Source organism: Ambystoma mexicanum, chromosome 9 (genome assembly GCF_040938575.1).
Source record: "Ambystoma mexicanum isolate Mex_15411 chromosome 9, UKY_AmexF1_1, whole genome shotgun sequence".
Taxonomy (NCBI): domain Eukaryota; kingdom Metazoa; phylum Chordata; class Amphibia; order Caudata; family Ambystomatidae; genus Ambystoma; species Ambystoma mexicanum.
In genome coordinates this window covers 547019019-547046141 of record NC_090931.1, presented here as the reverse complement: position 1 = coordinate 547046141, position 27123 = coordinate 547019019, and the positions used below count along the sequence as shown (strand labels likewise).

The following is a 27123-nucleotide window of genomic DNA, read 5'->3' as shown; positions in this document are numbered from 1 at the left end:
CTGGAGAAGCATCAAGCTGCTTCACAGGTGTAGGGAGAAGTGATTGGTTCCTTGCAGCCTGTTCCAGCTGTCCCCACCCAGGACCTTAGGCCCTTGGCAGCCATCTTCTGGTGAGCTCTCTGCCTAGGATCTCACCGAGAGCTAATTCTTCTGAAGAATCCAAAGGGGCTCAGAGCGCTGTAGATCTGCTAGTACCGGCTCTGCCGAGGTTCCCTGTCACAAGGCTAAAATGGATTTAAAAAGCCCCTGAAACCCTGTGGTGACAATGGCCGCACTGACACCTGTGATGCAGTTCACTTCAGGCAGTGACAAAATGGTGGTTCAACCCACTCGGTCTGAGGTGGCCATTTTGACAAGCTCTTTCACACCAACATTCTCAATGGCTGGTACAGAGGAGCCTATATCTGGGGCCGAGAAGCATTTTCCATGGAATGTGGACAATAGGAATCCTTTCTGTCCTCCAATGGATTGGCGTGCTTGGTTTCCGCTGCCGCACACTCTCGCTCCCTCCTACATCTGATCCCTTGCTTTATGTGGATCCAGTTGGTGGCAGGCCATCCTGGCAACAAGCCTCTTACAATCCTGGGGGTATGCCCCTCCAGAGCAGCCTCTACCCACTCCTGTGCCTAGACCTTCCTCTGAGGGCGTTTTTTGGCAAATTCCAGGCCCTTGCACGCTGACCCAATGAAGGCATACTTGAAGGATCTATTCAAAGAAATGTATCCTAAGCCTCTGGAGCCGCAGCCTGCTCCTACAACCCCTCAGCAGGTTTTGGTAGTTTTGGTAGTGCCGCCCCTCTTCCGGTGGGGCCCCCCCTCCTCCACTGCTACCACTGCCTCCACTTTCACTTGTGCTTAAGACACACGTTGCACTGTCAAGTATCCCCACAGGGTCTGAGTAAACCACGTGCTGTGGAGCAGTTCTCTGTTCCCGCCACATCGGACGAAGACTCAGCAGACCAGGATAGCGAGGACACGTCCCACTCGTCAGTCTTTCATGTCTGGGTTGTGGATATGATGGCGTTGCTGGATATTCCGATACCCGAGCCTCCAGCTCCACAAGAAGGTGTACTTTCAGGAGCCCCAAATCTTTCGACACAAACGCATAGGTCTTTTCCTTCAAAAGGATGTGCTAGTCGAAGCCTGCAAGGTCTGGGAAAAAACTCCTTCCGGGCAGCACGTAAATAGGAAAATTGACGCTCGCTACAAGCTACACTTGTTAGAAAACATACCCTTGACTGCATGTCCACTCCCTCATCGATGGTGGTGGCAGCAGCTACGCTCCAGTCTAAGCCATCCTCAACATCCTCTACCGCTGTCTCCCAGGTCCTGTCCAAAGCGGACAGGCTTTTGGATTCTATTGGGGGGGGAGGGGCAGAGTATTTTCCAATTCTATTCTTCAGCTGCGGCAGGCTAATACTGAAGTGACCCTGGCTGCGGCAAATCTGAAGCTGTGGAAGGAGCTTTCTGAATTTCAGGAATGTATCCCTCCGGACAGGCTAGAAGATTTTAAAGAGGGACTATCTGATGCCAGAGTACTCGCTCAGGACCTGCTGGCGACCACGGCCCATCATGTAGACACTTCTGCTCGGGGCCTTATGGTTGAAGTAAACGTCTGGTTGCATGCTACAAAGTCCTCAAAGGAGGTTCATGACAAAGTACCTGATCTTCCCTTAAAGAGCTGTTCCACTCCTCCACCAATGAAGAACTCAATAAAACAAAGGCAAGCACGCAAACGGCTAAATCTTTGTCTGTCCTTGCCAAACCCCCAGCTAAAGTGGCCTATACGCAGAGGTCAGGGACCCAGACAATGCCCTTCTCAGGTTTCAGAGGGTTCCAGGAACACCGTGCATGCTGGGCAGAAGATTCCTCTGGTGGGCCTCCTCACCAGAAATGGGATCTGAACGTGGTCTTCACCGCTTTGTGCCATAAGCCATTCGAACCTTTGGCCACTACCGAGCTAAAGTTCCTTTCTTGGAAAGTGGTCTTCTTGATTGTGGTTACATCTGCGAGAAGAATAAGTGAGCTTCACGCTCTGTTTGTCGAACATCTGTTCCTGATTTTTCACCAGGATATGGTTGTGCTTTGCACTCGTCCTTTTTTCCTTCCAAAATCGTCTCAGAGTTCCACATAAATCAATCCATATCCTTACTGCTTTTCTTTCCGAATCCGGTCTTGGATGCAGAGGGTTCTACGCAACCTAGCCGTCAGACGAGCTCTGAGGTTTTACCTCGACAGAACAAGTAAACTTAGAAGTTCTAAACAACTCTGTTACTTTTGGTGACCCAAAAGGGAAACCAGCTTCGAAAGCGTCCATCTTAGGCTGGATCACTTCATGCATCTCAGAGGCTTATAGATTTCAAGGCCTTCATCCCCCAAACGGCATTCATGCCCATTTGGTCTGTGGCAAAGCGGCCGCTGTTGTCTTCCAGAAAAATGTCCCTTGGGAGTCCATAGCCAGAGCTGCTATGTGGGCTTCCCTTTCGGATTTTTGCAGACACCTTTCAGCCTGCATCCCAACATTATCCCCCTCTTAGCACTTTCAGTACCACTTTGTGCCTACCAACCAAGCCTGTCCTCACCCTAACCTGCCTCCTCCTGCCCACTGATTAACCATGTTCCAGTCCAATCTGAACCAACCCCACTATCTCGGAAAATGTTATTGTGCCCCTACAAACCTCGTTCAACACCCTTACTCGATGCACCCTTCACCATCACCTAACCCCTGCACACACACCGACCTCTAAACAAGTCTGTGTCCTGAGCAGGCAATATGCAACAAAACGGCATACATCGCCAGCTTTTTGATTGGCACAACCTCTGTTAACCGGGGCAACTTTGGTGTCCTTGAAACCAGCCCTAAGAACTCTGCCTCCCATGCCGCACATAACCCTTCACATCCTCCCACCTCTTCCTATACCAATAAAGAGGAGGAGAACAAGGAAGAAGTGGACAGTTGATGATCAACAAATCCCTTAAGGGGTCACCTTAGTCCTTACCTTAACAGTACTCCCCACACATCATTTAAAAACATCACTTTGCAAATCCTCCATCCAGCGCTCCAGATAAGATTTGGAGTTGGGAGTTTTTTACTCCCTATTTTTTAAGGTTGTGAGTAAAATGACTTTTTAATGAGTAAACCTACAAGTCCAATATTTCCAATGAGAGTATTTTATAAGTGAGTAAAAATGTTTTAACTGAAAAATTGAAATATTTTTGTAATATTTATTTTGAATGGATTGTGTACTCCCACATATTCCTCCTCTTATATCTCCATATCCAGCGTACTCCTATGTGCCGTCCCCTTTCCTATATACTTTTGGGACATTCCGTCCATTGGGACAGGAGCACTTTTGAAGCATCAAAAATAACTTTTTGTCGTCCTTTTATTTGTATGCGGGGCCACCGCACGTGACTGTAGCCCTGCCTTCCTGAGCTCCACCCCACGCATCAACCTTCATTCCTTTTCTCCGCGCGGTCGGGGCCAGACACACTTGCATCGTAGAAATTTTTCTTTTTGTTCCCTTGTCTGCCATCTTCCTGCTCTGCTTCCACAGTCTTCTTTACTCCGTTTATGCCGAAGCACCTGGGATTCGTGTCCTGTTCTTCGTACGAATGTTGTTTCCCGAGGGAGGCTCCCCATTTTTCTTTCTGGAGTGCTTGGGCCCGGGACATCATTGGGACTCTTGCTTCTATTGCGACTCACACTCCATCCGGGCACTCCAGCGTCGGCTCGTCATCTGGGTGGAGGTGTTCCAAGGGATTCCTCCTTCACATTTACAGCAGTTCATTGACGAAAAATGGAAGCGTCCAGTAAGTTCCTTTCTTTTTAGGGCCCCGGCCAGGGGACTCCTTCCCGAGGTCTTTTGGTTCCGGGAGGTGCCCAAGTGGCTCTGGTACCAGGGTTCTTCCTGAGATGTCCCGAAACGGATCTAACCTGCATTCCGGAGTTCGCTCTGAGGCCTTTATCAAGGAGCCGTCAAGACTGGATATTCATTCGATGTTCCCCATCTGGGGGCTAAGGTTAAGCCCAATGTTTCTGGGGCTGTTTTGACTGGGGTTATTCCTGAGGTTTCCAAGTCTGGAACTAAACGTACCAAGCCTAGTCTTGAGGTTTCCTGTACAGTGACTAAAGGCACCAGGGTTATCCCTGAGGATTCCCAACTAGGGGCTATATTTAAAACTGGCAAGATCGAGGGGCCTCCTCCGAGGGCTTTGGCTACGGGGGGGTGACCCTAAGCCTTCCCACAAACCAGTCTTGTGGTCGAACTGATCCTGCTGAAGGGGCAAAGAAGGAGGGCAAGTGCCTTAAGTCTTCAATTACTGGCCCTGCCGAGGTTTCCCTCACTGAGGGCTAATTCTTGTGCAGAATCCAACGGTTCTCAAAAGCGCTCTAGATCTGCCAGTACCTGTGGTGACAATGGCCTCACTGATACCTGTGACGCAGTTCACCTCAGGCAGTGACAAAATGGCAGTTCAACCCATGCAGTCTGAGGCAGCCATGGTCTTTCACATCAACGTTCTCAACGGCTGGTGCAGAGGGGCCTATTTTTGGGGACAAGCAGCATTTTCCACCGAATGTAGACAATGGGAATCCTTTCTGCCCGCCAATGGATTAGCGTGCTCGGTTTCCGCTGTCATACAGACTCGCTCCCTCCTTTGTCCGCTCCTTTAGTCTATGTTGATCCAGTTGGTGGAGGGCCATCCTGGCAATCGGTCTCTTTACAATGCTCCGCCAGAGCGGCCTCTGCTTACTCCTGTGCTTGGATCTTCCTCTGAGGAAGATCATGAGGCCCATCATGTAGACACTTCTGCTCGGGTCTTTATGGTTGGAGTAGACCTTTCGCGCCAAGCGTGGTTGCATGCTACAAAGTTCTCGGAGGAGGTTGCGGATAAAGTATTTGATCTTCCCTTCGAAGGTAAAGAGCTGTTCCACTCCTCCACCGATGACGAACTCTATAAAACAGGCAAGCATGCAAAATGGCTAAATCTTTGGCTGTCCTTGACAAACCTCTAGCTAAAGCGGCCTATACGCAGAGGTCGGGGACCCAGACAAGGTTCTTCTTAGGCTTCAGAGGGTCCCAGGAGCGTCGAGCATGCTGTGCAAAAGGCTCCTCTGTTGCACCTCGGCTCAAGCAGCAAAGGCAAAGTGGGCGGTTTTTCTCTTGGTTATCAGCCTCCTCTTCGGCAACAGTTGTTCCCGCCCCGATAAGTCATCCAAATTCTGTTTTCCATCGGTCACATGTGACTCCGGTCAGAGGACGTATATAGTCTCATCAGGAGGCGTAGCGGACCATCACTGAAGATCAAATGGGACCACAAATACCGGGGTTTCCTCTGAGTTTCCCCATCTGGGGGCTAACACTAAGCCCAACGCTTCTGGGGCTGCTACAACCCGGGAGATTCTCGAGGTTTCCCAGTCTGGGACCAAACGTACTGAGCCTAGTATTGAGGTTTCTTGTCAAGTTAAAACCAAGAGGATCCCCAATCAGGGGCTCTATCAAAGACCATCGGGATCGAAGAGCTCCATTTAGGACCTTTGGCTACCGGCATACTCTTAAGCTTTACCACAAACAATCTTGTGGTTGTACCGGTCCTTCTGAGGACCAGTACGTCACCAGTAAACATGGAGGGATATTATTGAACACCAAGAGGTACCGATCCAAGAAGGCGCCCATAACGTGAGCATTAGCACATTACCACAAATCAAGGAGTTTTATAATTAAACATCAGGAGACACCAATCCAAGATGGAGCTAATCGAGTGGGCTTACCACCACCTTACTAAATGAATAATAGTGACAACTAATCAGAAATAATGGGTAAGAGTCTGCCGCTCACGCAGGTGCATTATCGAAGGTAAGCAAGCACACAAACATTGACTCACTAGTCATCGAGTCAGGTTTATTACACATCGACAGAAGGCTGATGCCATAATATTACGTTGTGTCAGATATCATCAAAGACTTAAATCAGTAGATGGACAATTGCTTTCAGACATATGCAAGTAAGAAATCTCTGGTTACACCAATACACAGCCACGGAACCTCCACCGTTCCAATATGGCGCACTGCGATATTGCCGACGCACTCCATATTACATACTAAGGATGTCTGAAACCTGCATACTGTTTTCCGAAGCGTGGTCGGACAGCAAGTGGAGTTGACGAAAGAAAAGAAGCGGTTACAACTACATACTAAGGTAAGGGTGTTCCCCCCCCCCCCCTCCCCCCCTCCCCCCAATTTTAATATTCGGGAGAATCGCCACAATAATGCAGCATTAACAGTAATACAGCCGTGATCTGAATTTACAGGTCGAGGAAATTAGCTGGTAAGCGGCTCGTTCATGATGAGAGAAATCATTACATATCGATGTACTTTCCATCGAAATATCGGTCATTGGGTAAGTGTTCATATGATACTTATCCAGTTTATACATCCCACAGATGAATTGGGTGCAAAACACTGACAGATACGTTGCGTTATTATTTTTTAGATTATACTCAAAGGGAACATTTGAATCAATGAAACATCTCTGATTTGGATCCCCAGTAGACATCTATTGTGAATACAGAGTGTGTCCTCGGAACCTTTTGGTTAGAATTGTTCTATTTACGATACTTTACCCCGAATACCCACTGACCAGCGAGGTGGACCCAGCGCTTTTTTGAACTGACTGGTACCCACATTCAGTAATCTGTTGATTTCTTGTTTTACAATATTATATTTTTTAATAATGTGTACCACTTAGATCAAGCACATTCCTGAATCCATCGCAAAGTGCTGAAACCACACTGAAAGGATCGTGGACACCCCATGTAATCTGTTCCATATTGTCTTGGCAACTACGGTTTACGAACGGAGATCAGTGGCAATTAAAAAATTCATGATGGTTTTTACATTAGAATGATTTAAATCTAGTTTCTTCACTATATCATCCAATATTTACTATTCTTTACAGACATCAAACTTTACTGTACCTGAAGAAGGGCTTAGCCCGAAACTCATCGTACACAGACATGATAATATCATATTGGACTACGAACAAGAATTGTGGACATCATTGAAAATCGATTTATAAGACATTAAGGAGAAAAGATTTTGTTGATTTACATAATATTTGGGAAAATAGAAGTATTGTTTTCTCAAAGAAAAATTAATGTTTACATGGTTTACTGCTTTCAAATGAATGTGACGAGAACATTCAATAATGCAAGTTGATGATTACTATTGGAATTATAATCTTTGATTTAATGGTATTGTGATTTACACAAAGCAAAATAATTTATTTACAATTTACTGGTTGACTGACTTTTGTTAGTAGACAGTATGCCCTGTGTTTGTCCCCCCACCAGTGGATGGACTACTCCATTTAATTTCAGTATTAGTCTTGTCGCCAAGACCCTCACAGGAGCACCTAAATTATTGGAATCTTTGTCCCAAAACGAATTTTGTTGTTTACAATTGAATTATTAGAAAACTATTTACTGATTCGGACATAGCGTGTTAGCACTTCTACTCCCATTTTCTTTTTCGCCGCAAAGAAAGGGGGCAAAGGCCCTAAGTCTTCAAGCACCGGCCCTGCTGAGGTTCCCTCATGAACGGCTAATTCTTCCACAGGAACCAAAATGACTGAAAGGTGCTGCAGGTCTGCTAGTAGACTTCGGCGCCATTGTTGACACACATGAAAAAATTCTCGAAAGGAGTTTGAGAAAACTAAAGACTCTTTTACCCCACTGCCAAGGAAATACTTTAAGTCCCTTTCTTCAATTTGAGGAAAATGAGCCATCCTCGGATGAATCACATCCTTTTTGATTACAATATGGGACACCAGGTGTTCCAAAGGCTCTAATATCAGAGGACTCCAGGATAAGGAATCTACATGAGACTCTGCAAACTGCAAGTGGGATAGACGCCTTCCCTGAAATAGAATTTAGAAGGCCGGATCCCTCAGACCATGCTGATCGATCATACAGGCAACTAATGTCTAGAGTCATAGAATATCTGGGATGGAGTAGACCTACACCACTTTTTGAGCAGGATGATCTTGCAGATATTTTAGATAAGGGACCACAGGAGGACCCTATTATTCCCCTTCATGTAGCCTTAGAAAGGGGAGTCAATGCCAACTGTGCGAAACTGGAAATTCCAGCAATAAATAAATAAATGAGCAAATAAAGAACTTCAAGCAGTGACCCCTGTCCCCTATTAAACATTCAACTCCAGAGGGTTTGGTGGTTCAGGCCACCACATCCACATCTAAACAGAATGCATACCCAACTATTCCCCCGCGACAAAGATGACAACCGCTATGATGCTATTGAAAAAAGGTCTTCCCGGTGGGAAGTATGGCCCTTAAGTCGGCAAATTCCACGTGTGCACTGGCTAAATTCACTTTCCATCCTATGGGAATGTAGATCGATGGCAGATGATCACATCCCTGAAGGGGAATAAAGGGACTGTTTCCTAAATATGATTGGGAAGGATGCAATGTGCAATTTCCTTCAGACTGGTCTAGACTCTGCTGACAGTATCGGCAGAGCTATGGCGGCTGGCAATGTAATGCGCAGATTTGCCTGGTTGAGAGTCTGGTTTTGCTCTGGATTTCCAATCCAGACTCCTTAACCTGCCTTTTGACGGCACACATTTATTTGGCAGCAAGGCTGACGAATGCCTGGAGAAGCTGCAGACCTACAAACCAGCCAAATTCCTTGGTGCTGCAATCAGACAGCCACAAACTCGCCCCACTGGAACAGCTTGGAGGAGCAGGTTCTTTTGCTATTACTCCTCGGATGGAAGAGGGAGAGGACTATATAATCAAAGAGGTCAGAGAAGATTCCTGCGTGGTGGACAGGAAAGAGTTACTAAGACCACCCAGGCAATGACTACTTGCCCTCAGCCGCTTCAAAACCTCTCTGAAGCCTTAATCCACAAAACCCTGGTGGGAGGCAGACTCTCACAGCATCTGCAAGAATGGCGGGGTATTAACTTCAGATGCATGGGCATTGCAAATAGTAGCCCAGGGTTACTGCCGTCCCTTTGTAAATGTACCCCGGGATCATCCACCGGGGAACAATTCTTTCAAAGTTCCAGATCTGCTCCTTGCGCAGGAAATTCTGACTTTGCTGGGGAGGTTTTATAGAACCAGTACATGTAGCAGAGAGGAACAAGGGTTGGTACTCCCCTTACTTTCTAATCCCCAAAAAGTACGCAGGATTGAGACCCATCTTGGACATAAGGAGACTTGAACAAGTTCCTCCGGAAGGACACGTTCAAGATGGTAACCCTTTCTCAGATCTTTCGGGCACTCCAGCCTCAAGATTGGATGGTATCATTGGACTTTAATGATGCTTAATTTCATGTGCCAATCCATCAGAAGGCGCTTGAGGTTTGGTGTTGGTGGTTCTCAATATCAGTTTCGTGTTCTGCCATTTGGGCTGACCTCCGCTCCAAGGGTTTTCACCAAGTTGATGGTGGTGGTGGTGGTGGCAGCGAGTCTCGGGAGGGCGGGGGGATTGATGGATTGATATTTTATTTCTATCGCGCTCATACACAAGTGTTTCAGAGCGCGACAAGGCAAGGGAGGGCAACAGTGCAGAACAAAACAGCGATCTTACTAGGCCCAGTGACATTGAGAACGCGCAAGTGCATGGGAGAGGGGGGAGGGGAAAAGTGCATGGAAGGGGGAGAAGTGGAAAGTGCGAAGCAGAGGAGAAACGGATAAATAACAGTAAATAAATAATAAAGGCAACAAACAGTGGTAATGCAGCCAGCAATTTGCAAGTGCTATGTTTAAGGCAGCAGACAGGGTAGGTCTGATAAGTGCAGGAAGAAAAGGGGGGGGGCTGTATGGGTAGACCCCAGTGCAAGGGGTGGCCCGGAGGCAGTGTGGGAGGGTGGCTGGGTGAGCAGGTAACTGGGCCCGAAGGACAGCGGGTGGCCAGGTGCACAGTGCCAAGAGAGAACAGAACAGCAAGGGAGAGGGGGAGCGAAGGCAGAAGAAAAGGAGAAGGTCTTGAGATGGTTCTCCTCAAGTTTTAGAGTGGCAGGGAGGTTGTTCCAGAGGGGAGCCGAAGACGGAGATCTACCTCCAGCTCGTTTCTTTGAAAAGCGACTGACCCTGAGGGAGTTGGAGGTAGAGGAGCGAAGAGCTCGAGAGGGGAGGTATTTGCGGAGGGATAGCTGAAGGTATTTTGGACCCAGGCCCCAGAAAGCCTTGTGGACAATGCAGAGGGTTTTGAATTTAATCCTTGCATCCACTGGGAGCCAGTGGAGAGATTTCAGAGCTGGAGAGATACGATCCCAGGGCTTGAGGCCAAGGACAAGTCTCGCAGTCCTGTTCTGGATTAGTTGCATAGGGCGGAGAGTAGAGGCAGGTAGATTTAGAAAGAGGCTGTTACAATAGTCCAAGCTAGAGAGAACTAGAGCTTGGGATACCATGAGCTTCTGGGGGAAGGAGAGGAAAGGCAGAGTACAGTACCTCTGTGGAAGTGCAGGCGGAAATTTTGACTTTTTAGAGACCTCAGAGATGTGGGCGGAGAAGGAAAGGGTGGAGTCAAAGATGACCTAGAAGTTCTTAGCCTCGCAGGTGGGGGTAGGAGGAGGGCCAAGGGAGGCTGGCCAGAGAGTGAGGGGAAAGGATGGTGAAGGTGTGCCGATGCCAGCAAGACGGAGATCCTCCTCATTCAAACAAAGATCATTGGCGGCACGCCAATCTTGAATGGCATCTAGGCAATCAGAGATGAGAGAGGGAGAGGAGGTGGCAGAGGGCAGCCTGAAAATGAGTTGAGTGTCGTCAGCATAGCACTGGAAATTTGAGCAGAAAGTGGCAATGCAGTGGGCGAGAGTTGCCAGGTATTGGTTGAAAAGCCAGGGGGAGAGGTTAGACCCCTGGGGAACACCACAGGTAGAGAGGAAGATAGATGAAAGGAAGGACCCAAGTTGGACCTGGGAGGGTCGATCTGAGAGGAAAGAGGTCAGCCAGGCCAGAGCCTGATCACTGATACCCAGGTTTTCACAGAGACGGTTGAGCAGGATGGTATGGTTGACCGTGTCGAAGGTAGAAGAGAGATCGAGGAGGATGAGGAAAGAGGGAATGTTAGCATCAAGGTTGGAGAACAGATCTTCACGGATGTTCAGGAGAGCAGTTTCCATGCTTCTGGCAGCCCTGAAGCCAGACTGGTGGTCATGGAGACAGCCAACAGAATTGGAATAAAGGTTAAGCTGAGAGATGGCCAACTTTTCCAGGAGTTTGCCAAGAAAGGGAGTAATGGAAATTGGGCGATAGCTGGACAAGAAGGATCAGCTGTGGGTTTCTTGAGAAGAGGATGCACAAAGGAGTGCTTCAGAGGGGAGGGGGAAGGATCCAGAGGCAAACGAGTGGTTGCAAAAATCAGCAAGGGCCGGAGAGAGGGTGTCAATCTGTTCCTTGATTGTTTTAGAGGAACAGAACCTGTTTTGAAGAGGCTTTCATAGATCGGACTTGTCTAGCAACCTCGTCAGGGGTGAAAAGAGGAAAGGACGAGAAGGATGGTGGGTGGGTGGCTAAAGGAGGGTCAGCAAGCATGGGTGGAGAGGGAAGAGGGGTGTGGGTGGAGAGGATGGACAGGATGTCCTGGGTTTTTTAAATTAAGTGAGAGGCAAGGGCATTGCAAAGAGCCTGGGAGGCAACAGGAGGGGTAGAGACTGCAGCAGGGTTGGCCAGCTCCTTGCAGATTGTAAAGAGTTTGGCCGAGTTGTTAGATGCCGCAGAGACACGAGCTTGAATGTGGACTCTTCTTGGTGAGGAAAGAGTCTGTATTGCTTTTGTAGAAGGCGACAGGCCAGTTTGTCAGAGGATGAACAGGAAGTCCTCCATTTCCTCTCAGCTGCCCTACACTTACGTTTAAGTGTAACTAGGTCAGAGTCATACCAGGAATTGCACTTGGCTTTGGACTTCAAACAGATCCTCATGACAGGGGCAAGATCATCAAGCGTATCAGAAATTGAAGAGTAGAGCAGAGACAGGGCTGTCAGGATGTGAGACAGCCAAAGGTGGAGGGGGGGGAGAGAAAGTGGCGGCAAAAGCCTCAACTGACACACGCTTCATGGGCCGGATGTCCGAGAAGGTAGGTGGCAGTGTTGGGGTAGGCTTGGTTTGTGGGGAAGAGAGGGAGAGATGAGAGGAGAGGAGGGAGTGATCGCTCCAGGAGAGGAGGGAGTGATCGCTCCAGGAGAAGAGGCGTGGTCAGAGGGATGGAGAGGGGGAGGGTCAGAGGAGATAAAGACATAGAGTGTGTGCCTTGCAGTCAGGCTAGAGGGGAGGATGGACAGGGAAAGGGAGTCGCAGAGGTCACGGAAGAGTACAGAGGAGGAGCAAGGAGAGGCTAAATGTATATATAGGTCACTGAGGAAGAGGAGGAAGAGGAGGAGGAGGAGGAGGAAGAGGAGGAGGAGGAGTTGAGTGGTAGAGGCCAGGAGGGAGGAGGAGAGGTCTGCCCACTCCGAGAGAAATTAGGTGATTACATTGAGACGGAGGCCCTCGAGGGACAATGAGCCAACAGGCATCGACCCAACGCGCTCCCTGTTGGAAAAAAAAATCCGGTAGCAGCTAAAACTGGATATGGAGATGTCATAAAATGAGGAATACGTGGGAGGAACATCCAATCGAAAGAACGTTACCACAGGTAAGTAACTTGTTTTTATTTGCACTTAGTTAATCATGCACATTAAAAGATGCATTTTTACTTTTTTCAATCGGCAGTTATAATAGTTTATTTCTGTGGTACTAAGTGCACTACTGGCCCAAACATGCCCATGGAGCTGTGAGGGTGGAGGTGCAAGAATATACGTCTTTTTCAATTTTTTGTTGGGAGTAATTGTACTCCATGTGATTATTTTTTGGGAGTGTTTGCCAATTTTTAGAGCGTAAAAGTGGCTTATCCATAGGACTGCCTTCATCACAAAGTGCACATTTAAAGCAGGTTCCGACCACTTACATCTCTTCCCTAAATCCCCTTATTCATCCCTGCCTGCATGAAAAAGAACATTCTATGCTATATTTGCTAACTTCTATTACGTCTATTGGAACCCTACAAAGATGACAAATCTGATCTTCCAAGACCTCACATTCTTCTCTTCCAAACCTTGCCTTCAACTTCAGTGGTCTCTTGAAATTGGAACTCCTGCAGTTAAATATGAGCTCTGAATGGAGAGAACCTGTACTTGTGTAAGGTAATTATCTTCTTGCTCTTTTGTGCACTAGGCCAAATGTCTGTTTCTAGGTCTGGGTCTGGGGTCTCTGCCCCTCGCCCCACCCATCCCACTATATTTTTTCTTCCATTATTGTTGGTGACTAGGTCTCCTTCTCCAAAATATGCATATTCTGTGATTCCCTTTTGTCTACCCTTACCCTTCACCTATTTCACTATCCTTCCTCTCACAATCTCTACACCCTTATCAGTCTCTCCCTCCTCTCCTAGTGTATGCAAATTCTTCATCTGAACACAAACAATCCAATTCTGCTCCAAGATTGCTACATTATCCTCGTCTTAAAAAAGGAACACCCTGGGAACTTTAGCACTCACTGCAAGCCCTGGCCAGTCCTGCTTGCCCCACTAAACTGTTTGGATCAGGTTGTTTTCAACTGAATAATCCTTGATACATGGAACCTTAGCCCTCACCAGTCTGGTTTCTGCAACGTGCCCCATCACAATGATTTGTTTCAAACTCTCTCAAGCAACACTACCTCTTCTAGGTTTGTAATCACATTTTAGCTCTGTCATCCTGGAGAAGAAATATCAATTTGCATGCCAGTCTAGTTATGTTATTGTATGTCTAAGTTTGTTGAACTACCACTCATCTGCTTCATCCAAATGGTGTATATATAATACACGCAATCTTCTAGAATACATTTGTATCATATTACTTTGTAGCATTTTGGTTTGAAATACCTTCTCTACTCAAAATATAAAAAAAATGCCTAATCTGTGAGCCAGCACTGATCCTAAATACCACTGTGCAGATTCAAAACCAAAAAGGCCACACGTTACTCTGGCATACACAGATTGGAGTTATATGGTGAAGGAGATTGCAAACATCAAACTGCAGTGGGAAGCATCCTACATCTCAGCCTGCCTTTTACTCCACCAGCAATTGTTGCACTGATAATTTCTTTACACAATAAAACATGCAATTACTACTCCAAAAACCCTCTTTAAGGACAAAGCAATTCCCAGAATGTGTTGTGGTGATGCGTTTTCTTCTGATAAAGAAATTGCTGCTTTGACGAGCATATAATGAAATACTTTGTGACAGACCATATGCTTGGAGCCTATGATCAGACAAACCTAGCTGATATTGGTGGAGGGCGGTACTACAGGTTAGTTGTAAATAACTACCCACACCAATAACCTCTTAAGCACCTCTGTTTTGTCACACCTGCCCCACAGTTGTCCAGAGAGAACCTAAACAGTAGCCCATTATTAGTGATAATTTGCATTGTGACTTGTACACTGTATTAACAAAAGTGCACAGTGAATCTGATGTTTTTTCATAACACTTCTACTAACACTTGCAAAATGTTGGCGCTGCTTGCTAATTTTGTTCAATAAATCTCGTTTTTAGATCCTCAAAGAAAACCAATATATGAAATGGCAGAGGATGGAAGAGAATGTGAGCAGAGACACTTGTTACTGAACCGGGAGCAGCACAATGGCAACGTCACAGGTGAGGCCATAATACTGCAATACCAGTTATGTATCTTTGTAGTTGCTTATTCCTGTCACACAAATACGTCTAGCTTGAGGGGGTAACTGCTGAAAATAACCACATCAGACAGGACAGTTGGCCATGTCTCGGCACAAGGTGCTGGATTCAGAAGGCAAGTATTGAGGCTTTCTAATGAGTCGGTATATAGCACCAGACAGCCAGGCAGAGTACGTTCTGGAAGGGATGTCCTTGTACGAGACTGCAGGACCTCCATCTTTAGCTGTGAGTTAACGTCAGGATTATGACATTGGTCTGTTCTCCCCAACAGGTCTGTGCATTGTAGTTGTTAAATTGCAATCTTCTTGCGCAGTTAGTGGTTGAAATTCAGTCCACGGTCAACATATAAGTGTGTTTTTCTAAAATGTATTTATGCTTCAATGAAGAACTGCATAGGCCCCACAGGATGGGTGTTACTTGGAGGTTTGTCCTACAATATTCAAATTAATCTGGCTGTCATTTGACTAATTAAAGCCATGCAAGAAACAGGCTTTGTTTAAGTCACATTAGTTGCATTGGAATGGTCTCTTGCAACTATAAAACAGTGCATGGACACTCTTTGAAGGCATTTGGAGGACAAAGTGTTCTCATTCTCAGCCTTTTAACCTGAAGAAGCATGCAACACTACCCTCTCGCTAAGCACACATAATGCTAAGAAAACTTCCCAAATGATTGCTTGGCTGATTTGTTATAAAATGCTATCTTTTTTTGTAAGTGAGGTGTGCTGAACCAGAAAAAGTAGGACAACTTACTGACTTGTTCAATAAGAGTTTTTTATTTAAATTAAAAGAAAACCTGCCCTATTGGTATGAGGGAAGTTCTCTGTGACAAAAGTAAAATGAAGTGTGTACGTCGAGTCCAAACAAAATGTCTTCTGTCTGAATCCCAAGTACCTAACTGGCCCTACCACTTAGAAAAATGCCTTCACTAAAAGAAAAGGGAGGATTGTACAAGAGCCTCCGTATCGACTTATGGCTGGCCCACTTCTATTCCACTTGTTCTCAGTCTAACAGTTCTTGCAGATTGTCTTCACAGCTTTAGTATCAAATCCTTTTGGAAAATGAACACATTTAATCAGTCTGGGTTTCCCTCTTCCTTTGATAAGGAAACCGTTTCTGATTTGTAAAATGTTCCAATCCTTCCAGGATCCCTTGAAATTACACTTCTTCCTTTCCCTCATTTGTGGCGTTGGGAGATCCCAAAGACGAGTACTTCTCAGTACAAACTTGGCTTGGGGCTCCTGCGCAAATGAGGAATACAGCCTAACATAATTCGATGCACTTTGCGGTCAGGGTTACAGAGTATTCAGCTTCCCAACATACTGTTTCCACATAGGCCCTGTACCTGTGCTGCCTAGATCCTGTTATTGGTTGTTTCAGCTTGGATACATAGGGTCTGTATCATTTCCACTCTTATTTATTGGGGCAGTGTGCCAGATTTGTTTTCTTCACTTCTCATAGTTTTGGCAGCTATTCTAGCCTAGCGTTGGTGTTCATATCCTCTTTTCGGAATCAGCGGGGCCGGGTGCCTGTTGCATTCACCTTGCCTTTCGTTCCTGCATCGGTTTCACACCTTCTGAAAACTTGCAGTCGTATGTCTTTTTCGCCTCCACACATCTGCATCTATTTCCCTGTCCATACCCCTCACGGCAGCAGCTCAGGACCTCTGTTATCAGCTTTGGTTGCTTGGTGCCAGGCCCACCACTGCTATTCAGTGGTCACGCCACCGACTAAGACTGTTGGCTTTCCGTCCTCGCCTTCTCCTTGACCGGAGCAGATTGCTCGGTCAAGGTACCTGCCTTCCAGCCTCCAGTTAGCCGGTTTCTTGCTTGGCATGTCACGCTAGCTTTGTGGTTTACCGTTGCTCCGCCCCTCCAGGGCGGTGGTTCTGCAGGGGCTCACTTCTCCTCTCAGCAGAGGAGTTCCTCCTCCAGTTACAATTCATGCTCCTCTTGTATATGCCATTAAAATCATTGAAATTATGTCTGTCTTCCTTGATCATGGCCCTCGGTTGAGGTTCACCATTACCTGAATTCAAAAGAGGTAAGGAAGGATCTCTGTGCATTATATTTGTAACCAGGAATGCAACAGTTTTTCTGACACGCATATATGCAGAAAGGGTCCTTGTCTCCAAGAGGGACGTCTTTTTCCCCAGTAAGGACCCACTTGCCCAGCTGCCTAGCAAGGGTCCTGCGTAGCGGGCTCCCCTCTGGGGATAAGGGCCGAATTGTCCAGATTCATCAGAGGTCATCCGTGATATACACCTTGTTCACTTCAGAATACAATGTTTGCCTAACTTTTCACTGCATAAAACTTTAGGAAGCTGAATTCTTTTAATACCTGGTTCTGGCATGAGGGCAGATCAACTGTCTTTTTGCAACATGTTTTCGGCATGTTGCCATACCCCCATAAAGAGTGGAATTGATACCAAGTGCAGGATAGCTATGTTTAACAGCATGGACAGTCGTGAAGATGCCTCAGGCTATCGTGGACTTAAGCACCACTCTGCCTTTAGCAATAAGTCAGCTCAGTCCTTGGATAGGCTACTTAGCCCTATTTTATAAATGTTTATTTTATAACAACGGTACATCATAAATCAAGACATGACGATCATCCAATAATCCCCTCCAATCCCCCAACCACCTTCCCCCATGCCCCTTAGTTTGGGGTTGCTTCCCGTTAGTTTGTACTTTCTGTGTCCGATTCGGCTATGCTTCCCTCTTGGGGAGCGTCCCGGTCCCTCAAGGCCCACCGGATATTGGTAGGCTTATAGGTCAAAGCTCGAAATTTCTACTTAGCCCTATTGGGTCATAAATGATTGCGGAGACGGGTGGGTGGGTCCGTTTTTTCCATTAATACTAAATAGCATGCACATTCGTAACCGCATGAGCACCACTTCACATCTTCTCTCTTGCTCCCTTCCTCCACCATCCTGTCCACCAAGAACCTAAAATCATTACATAAGCATAAAGGTGGCCTTTAGCAGAACGTTGTTTAAAGAGGAACTTCGATTCATGCATACAAATTAGTAATCTGTGGTATTTTTTGATGTTATGGCTCCACTTTTCAGCAGACTTCATAGGTAGTTTAGCAGAGGTGGTTTAAGCAAAGGAATCGCTATAGCAATCTGTGTTGGGGTTTGTTGGCAGAACTCACAAGAATTTCTGATGCAAAATTGATGGTTCCTCACAGAATATGTTTACTTGGTCTAAGGTTACTGAAAAAAGAAGCACAAACCTATTGAAGTTCATAATGCGGGGTTGGTACTGTCTAAACGGCGGCAACACCTTTTGGTGGTATTGGAAGCATGATTCTCCACCCAAAGATGCTGCCAAGGTCAGCTTGTCCCACTTTATGACTGGATTTAAACTGTCTTGCATTCGGCACTGGCGCTATATGTCTGCTGGTAGTGTACATGAGAACAGTTGATCTATATCACCAAGCGTTAGCAAACCGGTCTTTAAGACTCTGTCAGTCTGGGTATACCACTGCTCAGGACTTTGCCTGATATCTGGGTAATCTTTAGTAAAAGATAGTAACTCCATTGTGCTCCAGGGCACGTGGACCTAGTGTGTGGGTTTATCCGTATCAAACCCAGGCATTTCTCTCATGGGAAACGCTTAAAATACCATGGACTTTGTTGGGGCATTTATTATCCAAAATAGGAATTTGGACACATTAGGACAGAAGCCTGAATCAAGCTTCTACGCCTAGATTGCTTGCTCTATGTCCTTGTAATCGCCGGGAGGGGGTACACTTCGTCCTCCTCATTCACCTGTTTATGTATCAGCCACATTTGCCTAGTTAGTTTTAGCACTACTGCGAATATAAGCGTATCTCGTTGCTGGGGTATGAATACTCTTGTTTGTCTATTCCTTCTATCCCTTTTTTGATCCATGCCAACCTTTCTGCAGTTTCCGTGTCCTGGGATGTAATCCTGTCTGCACGAGGTGGAGAGGAGAGCACCTAATAACAGGGTACCTGATAGGGGTGTGTGGGAGGTTAAACATTCTAACAACGGGTTTGTCTCATCCTCTAAGGTCAGGTGTCGGGGCTGAGTGGCAAGCCTTGGCTACATACACACCCTTAATTCCCATATCGCCAGTCTCCCTCTTCCCAATCCTTTTTCATCTCTTTATGATCCTATTTATGTTTTTTAATCTGTGCTTCTCTCATAGATTTTTGTCTAGCATGATCTTCCCATATCTTATAAGTTTCTCACTGTAATGGCCTAATTTCTTTGTCACCTTTTGGAATCTAATACTTCTCTCAGATATTCTATTTTCTTCAACTCAAAGGATCCATGTACAGGAAACTACAACTCGGAGTTGGTGGCAGTGTATTTATGCTATTGTCGCAAAAATAACACAAGCCCAAGCCTTTTATCAGTTCCCACCCCAACGTACCTTCCAGGGAAGTGGAACATGCTGCTCCAGAGCACGGGAACGAGCCTTACAACATTTCAGCCCAAAACACATCATTTTAGTGCATTAACTGCCCATTGTTTCAACTTGTGTACGCAAGGTGTATTTCTCTATGGCTCATTTAAGGCTATGCTCCCATAGAAAACATTTCACACTCATTTCATGATTCATCCATAATACATCGTGGCATACTCCTCATCGCATCATACACATACTGCATCCAGAACGGTCTCTCCCAATCCTGTTGTCTGTGCCAGCTTCCCACTGTCCAACAAGCGGGGACCTCGGTCACAGAGGATCAGTGTGCCAAGGAAATCTGCAGGCGGGTGAAAGACGTGGCTGCAGGAAACCTCGGTCTACCTTGTGAAGTTCGCCCCTTGTCCTTCGCCGTACACTGCATGTTCCCCGACCATGGCTTACTGTCCAGCTGGATCCTATCCGAGACTAGGTCCCATCTGTGGTGCCATTTTGTCGGAAATTATCCATTCATAATGCCCGCTTGTGGACACAACACAAAGGAGATACCAGCACAGCTCTAGTATGGCAGTCATAGGTTTATTCATTCAGAATGCGCTTAAGCTGAGACAGAACGAGAGCAAAGGCTTCATCCCTACTTCTGAGGGCATTTTGTAAACAAACAACTTTTATACAATCAGTGTTACATTTCATCATGACGGGCATTAAATCACAAGCTAAACGCGTACACAAAGTCAGGGTCCTAGGCTACTGTTGGTACAGCGGCTATCTGGGTTATTTCCAATCATGGAGCTTGCTCCCAGAATAAATGCCTACGTGAGAAGCAAGGGGTGTTTTACTGCAAGGCAAGCATTCTATCGTTTTGTGCACAGAATTACATGATTAGAGAGCTAATGTCCACTTATTTTGCGAAGTACCCACAATTACTTTGTTCACAATTTCCACATCTATTGTACTATTGGGAAGGCAAGTGTGTTAGGGGGGACACTAAGGGTTTTAGGGTTCTCTCAGTCTTCCTGTCCTTGAAGGGTTTTACTATGGTATCCCTGTTCTTGAAGGAATAATATAATTTCCCTGAACCATTCCGTTTTATCTGGTTGGGAGAGAAGGGCATTGTTGCTGTAGTCAATTTGTAGGGTAGTTTGCCTGAATAGTTTCGATATTTGGGCCCTTTGACAATTTTTCTGTGCCTTACATGTCTTAAGTGATATGACTGGGTATTTTGCCAGGTTTACGCTCCCCAGCCCCTAATTCTGCTTCCTGGATCCGGTCTAAGTCTTGTTTGTTTTTGGGGGGCATTGTGGGAAATGTATTTTTGTTTTGCATTACTTGTTTGTCTAAGCACCCAGTCCCCTGAGTCTCCGGGCTCTCATGGTCCCTAGACGAAGGTCCAGGCTTGGGACTTAGTCACAAAACTGAGAGATGCCTGGGCTGGAACACTAAGATAGCCTTACTAAAGAACTGCTACACTTAAACTGTGGGCAAAGGCCTTTACTAAAAAGGGACTGCGTTGTGGGATAGAAGCTAGCAGCCACCCCTTCCAGGGTAATAGTTTTATTAAGTTTAAAGATGTGAAGGCAGGCACCCTGTTGCCAGTCTTTAGCTTCTCCTCCTAACGCACGTTTTCATGACTTCATCAATCTTCAGGGAGGCTGAGTTTCTTTGTTTTTTCAGGCAGGGTCTGCATTTCTGTTTCAGGTGTGGCAAGTTAATTAGCTCTGAGGATTCTGGTACTTGTAATGTTCGCACTTGATTTAGCTGGCAGGTGACTGGAAACAACTCCCTCCATAGCACAAATCTTCCCCTTGATGGGGGGAGGAAAGCCATGGTTGTGGCTCTCCAATGTAAGGCATGATGGCCCTGCTGCACTGCCTTGTGAGCCCGGGACTCCTGGAACAATGTTTAAAGATGTGAAGGCAGGCGCTCTGTTACCAGTCTTTAGCTTCTTCTCCTTCAATCTTCAGCCTCCCTGAGGATTGATGAAGTCATGAAAACGTGCGTTAGGAGGAGAAGCTAAAGAGTGGTAACACAGCACCTGCCTTTACATCTTTAAACAATAAATTATAGTTTTATTAAGTCTTTCTTCGTTTCTTTTGGAAGATGGGGAAAGTGGTTGGGTAAGAGTAGGATTATGTACACAGGACTATATTCTATTAACATCCTGTTGAGCACTCTGTGGACTTTTCTATAGAATAGGGCTAGATCTTGTAGATCTAGGGAAAAATTAGGTGAACTGTTAAAAATAAAATACTTGGAACAAAGCGGTTGTGCTGCAGTCCTGATTCTGATTTGCCACACAGTCCAAGTATCGTCATAGTCAAGAAAAGCATGATGGGCACTTTCCCCAGAGAACCTGTCTACATTTGGGGCATATGTGCAGAGCAACAAAGTCACTCTCCCATGTAACATCCCCACCACACAGATTACCCTACTGTTTTCATTTTACATGTACCATCATGGGCATAGTGGTATTTGTTCATATCAATGCCTCTTTTGCAGTCGTAGTGAATGGTGAAAAGAAGTGTTGCCCCTTCCACTTACCAGTCAGTTTCTTATGCCCTGCATCATTTAAATGTGTTTCCTGCATAATACAAATTGTCAGTGTCCTCCTGTTCAGATATGACCATACTACTTTCTGCTTTGATTCCATTAATGCCCTTAACATTCTGTCAAGAGTAATGAGTTTGTCACCTCTGAACCCCCAAGCATACATATTGCTCTTAAGCCTCCGTTAGCCCTTCATCTACACTCCATGTGGCCCATAGCTGGCCTCTAGTCTGCAAGTCTTGCAATTTCAACTGAAACTGTTAACCCACAAATGTGCTCTAACTTTTCTTGGGCTGTCATCTGGGAGAAAATATTTGAATCCTAGTGTTTCCATCAGTCTGCTGAAATACCAGGAGAGGGGCAGTAAGGCGGTTATTGTTTTGGGGAGGGGGAGAGCTTACCTAACAGCTACTTTGACCTCTAGAGGCTCCCGTTTTACATCCCTTTTTGGCCAATATAGCTTTGATATTTTAATTTTATTTTATTTTACTGTTTAAAGCCTGGACGCAGCATAGTGCTGTACATGCTTTGGGTAGCCAGCGTTGGGGCTGGCATCTTTTAACAGTAGTGCAGTACTGTGAATTGCGTACTGTGCATACATTTTGAGTAGTCCATGGTTGGGTGCTGTTGTAAAAGCCTTGTCTTGAGTGATTAGCAAAATTGGAGAATTGTGTGGGGTTCTGAGTCGATATTGGGATAGAGTTCCAGAGGGTGGGTGCGTGACAAGAGGAGGACTTTTTGCAGGTCCTCTCTTTGCAGACTAGTTGTGATTTGAGACGACTGCGCAGGGAGCATGTGCCACCAGATATGTGGAGCTTAGGTGCTAGGTACGCAATTTACTTTATAGAGCATACATGCAGTCTTGAACAGTATTCTTGCCTGGAGAGCAACCAATGTAGCTAGTGTAGGACAAGGGATGATTCTGTCAAATATCTGCACACCTGTAATAAGATGTGCTGCAGCAGGATGGAGATTTGTGATTTAGTGTGACCCTACACCAAATTTTCTCCCTGAGGAATGAGACCAGATTTCCTTTAACTCCGGAAGGATGGATGCATTTCTCGGACCAGATTATCAGATCTCTAGAAATTCCCATGGCCTGCACCAGCAGGCCACCCAGTTTTGTATTTTCTTGTAATTTTCTGACTTGCAGTACTCGATCCCACCTGGCCCCCACTCATTTGATGTTTAGGAAAAGTAAAAGTCCCGGAATTCAAAGCGCAAAAAACTGACTGGATGGCCTTGCTGCACATGGTCACAGGAAACGTGAGAGCTCTGCATTAGTGCAACAAAAGATGCTTCAGAGCTTTCAGCTCCAAACGATGCTATTGCCTTGCAGAGGATTTATCTTCATGAGCAAGGCTGACCAGGCTAAAGATCAGCAGACCATCTCAGATGTCCCATTCCCTGAACCGGTTTTGCTTGGTGTCTGTGCGGACGAGTAAATAACACGTTGAAAACTGAAGCAGCCATGCTGTGTTCTGTGGGTCTACAGCCACCAAGCAAAGGGGATTATTCAAGAGCATCCTAACAACACCAGAGACCTGTGTTTCGCCAGCAGTGTTCAACTCTCCCACTGCCTACAACAGCAGCAGTGCCAGCAGACTCGAAGTCCCTCATACCTCTCATACTGAAGAGGTCCATCATATAAATATGCAGGCACCAATCCCAAAGACATAATTCCAGCGCCTCTGAAATCCTTTTGTCTCATGGTCAAATATTACAGTAGATAAATGGGGTTTAAATATTTATTTGTGATGGTACACAATCAGATTTTAGAGTACACACAAGAACTGAGTGGGATCAGCTCCCAGCAATTCATCAAATTCAATAAGACCGATCACTTCAGACGATCCATGACTTGAAGGTTGCAAACAAATGTGACATTTTCAGAATTTTGATTTTGCCTCACATCTTGTGTCATAGATATATTTTCAGAATGCATAGTTTCTCATTCCGGTTGCTGATAAAAATTACAATTTCCGTGGTTCATGGTGAAAAACCTTTTCAGTACCGATTAATCTTAAACGGCCTAACACCATCTCCAGCCATTTTCACTAAGTGTATGGTCATAGTTGCTGCGATCTAAGAAAAATAAGTAAACATTATGCTTATCTCGATCTAGATGACTGGTTGATGAAATGTGCGCTCTGAGAAATCAGAGCATACCCCTTCCGTGCATCTGTCTTCAGACTAACCTGGATAAATCGCCAGTTCCAGCACAGACTCCAATACCTGGTCACTATTCTGGGCACAAACCGGACAATTAGCCACTTAGGAGGCAAGACTTACACTGATCTAACAAAAATGCCTGTAAGCCGTTCCACACTCTTCAGCGAGACTGGTATTTGCCTTTTGGGTTCCACGTTACCCTGCATGTTTATTTTTCCATGGGACCTCTTACATTATTCAAAAAACTAGAATGCATGAGAAATTGCAGCAAGAATATGTGGAGGAAGAATGGTCACAAAACGGGCTTCTGGTAAGTGGTATGGCTGAGCAATGCACAAGTCACAGCTGGGTGCTAACAGAATGGCTTTTATTAACATTGCAGTGGTTGAATAAACACCTAGAAGTTCTAGGGGGCAATCCACTACTTGATAAGGGTTCCCCTAAATCAAGCGATGCACAAGAAGTAGCAACATAAAACAGGATTTTCTTAGCAGTATCCAACATTTTCAATGCTTCGGACTTCAAAATAAAGTGCTCAACCAAGTCCTTCTCGTTCCTCGAGACACCATAAACCACAAAGCAAGTCTCAGAAGCATGCTCACTAGTTGGGAGAGATCACAAGAAACGATTAGCATGCACATTGAAACATGTTATTTCTGTGAAGCTTTTCCAGAAGACCTATGGAGCCTACAGTTTGTGCCCACTTATATATCGGTAGCTCGCTACAGTTGCTACAGACTGAAAACTCCCTTAAAAGCACTTGTACAACTATACAGGTCAACCTTTCTTCGCTTTAAAAGCATAACCATATAAATTTATGGACTATCAAGTTCCTCTACTGGCACTTTGTTGAAAATGAGGGCTTTAAAAGTATATTAAATTGTACTCTACTTCCCCAGAGAAACAGAATTATAGAAAATAATGCCCTTATCAATACTGAGTACGTTAAGAGGTGTATGGAATTATTAGGTAGGGTTAATGTACCCTGCTCAGATGGTAATTACCCTTCCATTTTGAGGAACAATATTAAAACACAACTAGAGTTATGTTAATACTAGCGGTACCACCCAGCGTTTCCCGGGTCTGTAGCTGACCTGCATGTGTGGGTCTGCTAAAGCCTTGTGTATGTTTTGTTGTGTCATAACCTTGTTTTTGAAAATTCGCAAAAGCTGCAATCTCCCGAAATGTCCTATACTGATAGCACAGGGCTGGCCCCTACCCTGTGCAGGGTGAATGGGTGGGGTTGGTCAGATTTCACTATCGTCAGTACACTCCAAACTGATATGCCGACCTCGAGCCAAAATTTCAGCCCACCAACTGTTATGGGGCTGGAGCCAATCCCGAACATACAAACACACTTTCACAAATATATATATATATATATATATATATATATATATATATATATATATATATATAATCTATCTCTCTCATAGGCAGACATCTAGTGGAAGCTGCAGAGTATTACAGTTGTTGTTTTCGAAACTCGAAAAGGGACATCGACAGGGCGTGCCAGTAATACTATCTCTTATGTGACGTCCACTGAACCCATGATCCCTCATGCGTCAAGGTCCCTCAAACTGTTTTTTTCCACCATTCTAGAAAGATGCGTATAGCGGAGTTCCTCTTTCGGCGTAAAGCCATTGACTTATTTCATTTATCGATCGTTTATTCTTTGTATCCTTTACTTCACCGACCATCAAACATCACGCCAGTGAAGACAGACTGCCTGTCGAAAGTCTACCGCGACAGACCGTTCAGCCTTGGAAGGCCGCCCCCGGGCCTCGGCCCAAACAGTAGGGAGAGAGAGGGGGGGGGACATTTTAGGATGTATATGTCCCCTTTCCTACATTACTTTCGCCCAGCTGCCATAGTTTGTAGTTATGGACAAGACCCCATTTAAATTTTGCCCCAAGTGCAATCGTAAATTCCCTTGGGTCGACGAGCATTTAGTCTGTAACTTGTGTCTCCCAAGAGACCACGTCGAAACATCTTGTCGCGCGCGCAGGCTCTTCAAACCGAAGACTTTAAAGGGCCGCTCCACGAAACGCTGGGCCCACTACGCCAGGTAACTCGAGGTCATGGAGGTAGAAGGCGCTTTCAGTGATGGCAGCAACGCCACCGTTTCGGATAGTGAGGGCGACTGGGTAGCTCCGGCTACCCGAGCGCAAGCCCCCGACCCTGAAGGACAGGCCGGTGGCCATGTTGTGGGGACTACACCACTAAACACATATCCCCTAGTCGAGACTCGACACATGGGTCGAGTGTTCGCCAACACACGACACCCAGGGAAAGGTCTGTTGAGTCCCTGTCCTCTGGACGTTGTCGTTCGAGATAGCGAAACGAGCGGACCCAACCGCCGAAAGACGGCGAGGGTGTCGCGCACAAAACTCTCTCCGAAGGCCAGTCGACCGCAGACAAAGCTTCGGCCCTTCCCACTCCCGATAGTCGTCGCTCGGCGTCAAATAAGATAGTAGGCCCCAAGCAGCCCAAAAAGTCTCATACACATGGCTCTGGGCGCCGGGGGGGGGCGCAACAGTACATAAAAAGAAGTCCTCAAAGGCCCCTCATTGGGAAAACACTTCTCAGAAAGAGAAGTCTACGGAAATTAGGCACATCCCTAATGAGGACAAACCTGTAGAGGCTAGGCCTAAAAAATCTGGGGTTATTCCTCCTATAGATGAAGATTCAGGAATTCCTTCCCAACCCAAATTCAGCAGAATGGTCTTCACAAGACATAGATAGGATAATGAGGAGACTGTCCCTTAGGGCCAATTTCTACAAGAAAGACCTTGCATACTTCCAATCCACACCCCCCACTCCCCGCACCACCACCACAGCTCCCTCTGGGTCTCAAGTCTCTGCTCAGCCTTCTCAACCCCCTTCTAAAATGTCTTGTACAGAAACTCCAGTGCGTAGCACAGTCATAGAGCTCTATGACCCGAACTCCGAAAACAATGACCTCTCTATTGTAAAGGCAGCTGACCCTCAGTACGATGAGGAGGCAGCAGACCCTTATTATGGGGATGATGAAGATCAAGAGACTGACCCAGAGGCCAATATGTACCCCATGGACTCGCCTATCAATCAGGATCCTCCTATAGTTGATTCTCTAATTGACAACCAACCCCTTCTTAATGAGGTGCTAGCCAAGGCGGCAGAGCACTTTCAAATTGACACCCAGGATGTACAGGAGGATAAGGACTTTGTGGAACAGATCCTTGGGGACAAGAAAACAATGGCACAGTTTTATTCCTCTACTC

General features: G+C 46.0%; 1 protein-coding gene across 4 annotated transcripts in view; it reads left to right on the top strand.

Annotated features, from left to right (window-relative positions):
• VMP1 (vacuole membrane protein 1) overlaps window positions 1-27123 on the top strand; it is a 1390334-nt gene that overhangs the window by 136167 nt on the left and 1227044 nt on the right. For all 4 annotated transcript variants that reach the window (XM_069615110.1, XM_069615112.1, XM_069615111.1 and 1 more), the window contains one exon: window positions 14602-14703. In XM_069615110.1, the coding sequence (XP_069471211.1) occupies window positions 14628-14703 (76 nt within the window). In that variant the 5' untranslated portion in view covers window positions 14602-14627. The remainder of the gene's footprint in view (window positions 1-14601; window positions 14704-27123) is intronic.